Source organism: Leptonychotes weddellii, chromosome 4 (assembly GCF_054177405.1).
Source record: "Leptonychotes weddellii isolate Sample4059 chromosome 4, ASM5417740v2, whole genome shotgun sequence".
Classification (NCBI taxonomy): Eukaryota; Metazoa; Chordata; class Mammalia; order Carnivora; family Phocidae; genus Leptonychotes; species Leptonychotes weddellii.
In genome coordinates, this window is record NC_138372.1 from 1,272,770 (window position 1) to 1,276,237 (window position 3,468).

The 3,468-nt window shown below is 65.0% G+C and overlaps 1 protein-coding gene across 3 annotated transcripts; it reads left to right on the forward strand.

The window, feature by feature from the left end:
* Positions 1-201: 201 nt before the first annotated feature.
* On the forward strand, positions 202-3,214 carry PRXL2B (peroxiredoxin like 2B). Of its 3 annotated transcripts, XM_081817164.1 has the most exons (7): positions 203-409; positions 578-782; positions 1,367-1,418; positions 1,939-2,002; positions 2,060-2,135; positions 2,425-2,543; positions 3,028-3,214. In XM_081817164.1, the coding sequence occupies exons 1-7, from the start codon at positions 347-349 to the stop codon at positions 3,052-3,054; spliced, it is 606 nt and encodes a 201-aa protein (XP_081673290.1). In that variant the 5' UTR covers positions 203-346; the 3' UTR covers positions 3,055-3,214. The 3 variants fall into 3 exon arrangements, with proteins under 3 accessions (XP_081673292.1, XP_081673290.1, XP_030882953.2); XM_081817166.1 differs by lacking the exon at positions 3,028-3,214 and having other exon boundaries at positions 202-409; positions 2,060-2,160; XM_031027093.2 differs by lacking the exon at positions 2,060-2,135 and having other exon boundaries at positions 204-409.
* The last annotated feature ends 254 nt before the right edge of the window (positions 3,215-3,468 follow it).

Consider the following 3,468-nt stretch of genomic DNA (forward strand, 5'->3'; position numbering starts at 1 on the left):
TTCAGAGCCCGCGCCCAGGCGAACCAGCTCTGTGCGCAGGCGCACCACGTGCCTGCTGCCCCTCCGCTCGGCTTCTCCCGCAGCCCGGACAGCGACGCCATTGGCCGACCGGCTTATGCATATGCAAAACAAGTGACCGGGCGCTGTTGGGGCTGTGGTAGGGGCGTTGCGGGCGGGGGAACCATCCGGGGCGGGGCCACGGTCCGGGGCGGGGACGGCAGGGGTGACTGGACCTGGGGACGGGGCCGGGAAGGAGACGCGGGCTGGGGGCGTGGCCTAGCCGGGCAGAGGTGAGGCCCGCAACCCCGAGCAGGACCAACAGCCCGGAGCGGGACTGCAGGAAGACATGAGCACGGTCGACCTTGCCCGCGTGGGCGCGTGTGTCCTGAAGCATGCGGTGACCGGGGAGGTGAGGCCGGACGAGCGCAGGACGGTGGGTGGGCTCCTGGGACCTGCCCGTGTGCCCTGGCAACGGCATCCCAGGCCGGCCTCGGGGGTCCTGACAGGGTCGTGGAGCTGGGGGGCGCGGACGTGTGTGGGCGGTGGTCCAGCGGCACCCCTCGCCCACCCCACGCAGGCCGTGGAGCTGCGGAGTCTGTGGCGGGAGCAGGCGTGCGTGGTGGCCGGCCTGCGGCGCTTCGGCTGCTCGGTGTGTCGCTGGATCGCCCCGGACCTCAGCAGCCTCAGGGGGCTACTGGACCAGCATGGCGTGCGCCTGGTGGGCGTGGGGCCCGAGGCCCTGGGCCTGCAGGAGTTCCTGGACGGGGGCTACTTCGCAGGAGGTGCCTGTGCTCTCCTTCTCTCCTCCCACTTGTAGCCCCACCAGCTACCTTGAGATCCTCCCCCACGCTCAGGGTATTGGTCATCCCCTCCTTGCCCAGCCCTGACCCTTCTCGCTCCAGGATCTCCAGTCATCTTTCCTGGGTCCTCCACCTGTTGCCCTTACCTGCATCCCCAGCCATGATGTCCCTCCCACTGTGCACAGTGGCAGGGCCCAGTGGTGATGCTGGTCTCCAATCACCACCATGGTCTTTACTGGGTAGCTGCCAGCTGCCCACCTTCCCAGGAGCCTGAAGTAGCAGCTAGGACAAGGCTGTGGCTTGCCCCCACATTCCCACCCTGCTAGACTCCTCTCCCTGGCACTCACAGAGCCCTGGGCCGAGTGGCAGAGTCCAGGCGAGTCCTGCTCCTCCCTGACCCTGTCCCCTCTGGGCCTCCACCCTCCTCTAACAGTGGGGACACTCAGCTCTGCTCTGCTTCTCCCTGTCCTGCGTGGGCAAGCAAGGGTAGACAGGGGGCTAGATGCAGGGGGCTGGGCCAGGTGGTAGATGGGCCTGAGTACACACCTGTGGCCTTTGTTTTCCAGAGCTCTACCTGGATGAAAGCAAGCAGTTCTACAGGGAGCTGGGCTTCAGAAGGTGAGTGTGGGGGCACCGCTTCCTCCCCTCTCCCTGCTGGCCTCTTCCTGGACACTTGCCTCGGTGGCATCCGCTCCTCAGCCCGTCCTTCTGCAGAGCTGTCTCTTGGGGGCTGTTACAATTGTAGGTTGGGCTTCTCACCCAAGATCGACCCCCAGCAGCCTGCAGAGGGGGCCCGGAGCCTAGTGCCTAGGGGTCATCACAGCCCCTCCAGTGCCCGGGTCATACGTATACTTGCTGTGGGGCCTGATCAGTGGTGCCCGCTGAGCCAGAACCCCCTGCTCACCTGGCCTGGGGGCCAGTCCACACTCCCCAGGTCTTCTGCGGGGCCCCAGGGTGCCCCACAGCTCTGGCTGGGCTGGCTGCTGGCTGGCTGCCCCATGGCCCCCGAGTCCCTGGTGAGATGTGAAGCTTGCTTGTGTGAATTGGTCTGTGCATCTTGTAGAGTCTGGGGACAGGCACTGGGGCCAGGGCTTCAGAGAGGAGCCAGGGCCTGGACAAGCCAGCTGTGTCTTCGCAGGTACAACAGCTTGAGCATTGTGCCCGCCGCCCTGGGGAAGCCTGTGCGCGATGTGGCCCTCAAGGTTTGTGACGGCCAAGGCTGGGTGGGACTTGGGGAGGTGGGGCTTCCCTCCCTCCAGGCCAAAGCTGTTGGCATCCAGGGGAACCTGTCTGGGGACTTGCTGCACAGTGGAGGGCTGCTGGTGGTTACCAAAGGTGGGCTGGAAAAGGGGCATCAGAGGTCAGTGCCTGGTCTCATGGGGTGGGAAGGTCTTGCTAAACTTGGCCGCATGCCCTGACCCTCTCTTCCTCCCTTCCTCTGGTTTGTTGGTCTTGTCAAGTCTTCTCCATGGGGTGGCCCAGTTCTTGAGTGTTGGCTTAGCTGGGTGGGGTGTGGCCAAAACAGCCCACTGGTCAGGATAACCAGGTGGGGTCGTGGACGACCAGGGCTGCCTCCATCCTCCCAGCCTGTAGGGGTACCCTGACCGCCTCCCCACTGCTGTAGGTGGTGACAGGGCATTGCTACACTTCGTCCAGAAGTCCCCAGGCGACTATGTTCCCCAGGAGAGCATCCTGCAGGCCCTGGGCATCTCTGCGGAGGGCTGTGCCAGTGAGTCGCCCCAGGTGAGCTTGGGCCTGGGGGGGCACTGCCTGCTAAGAACAGCCCCCTTTGCACACCCAACTTCCCTGGGTTGAGTGCTGGGTGTGATCAGGTGTTAGGTTGGACCTTGCAGGCTTCAGGTAATTTTGCACTCATGGCAGCCCAGGATGTCCCTGTCACCCCAGTCCGCAGAGGGGTAACAGGCTGAGAGCAGTGGGGAACCGGGGACAGGCTGGCTAGATGGGTGGGCACAGCAGGGCCCTCCCCAGACAGCAGTGGGCTACCCAGGGCTGCAGGGCAGACGAGCCGCCTGTCCTCTTAGCCTCAGGGGGGCCAAGGCTCGTCTGAGGTGACCACAGCCACCATCAGTGAGGTCCTGGTGGCTGGCCTGTGCCCAAATGGAGGGGAGTGTCCAGCACTTGGGCCGCAGACCGCTGGTGGGTGGGACCAACTGCCCTTGACTCCGGGAAGGGTGGCCAGCCTGACTGGGCTTTTGCTGCTCCACAGTGTGATGAGGAGGCGTGCACAGGGTGAGCCCCCGGGGCCTCTGCGGATCCTGGAGGCATCTGCTGCCTCGGGCATGCTGGGTGTTGGGTGTGAAGAATCTCTCCAGAACTTCTGGACTGGTGCACCAAGCTCTGCCACGTCCCAGAGTGGCAGTGAGCATTAAACTAGGTTTCTTCATTGGCTCTGAGCCCTGTGTCCTCGGCAGCTCGTCTGTGTTGCTGTCGGTTTCCCCGGCCAGCAGGGCAGTCAGGGGCCTGCAGGCTTCCCTGGGAGGGGGTGGGGAGTGCTGGAAATGCTCCTGCAGCCTCCCTGGTGACCTCAGGCCTGTGGCACAGGACGGTCAGGGCTCTGAGGACGGGCCCGGGGTGCGGGAGCTGAGGGTGGGATTGGGAACTCCCCAGGAGAGAGCCCGGCCTGGAGGGGTCGGGCTCAGTGCTCATG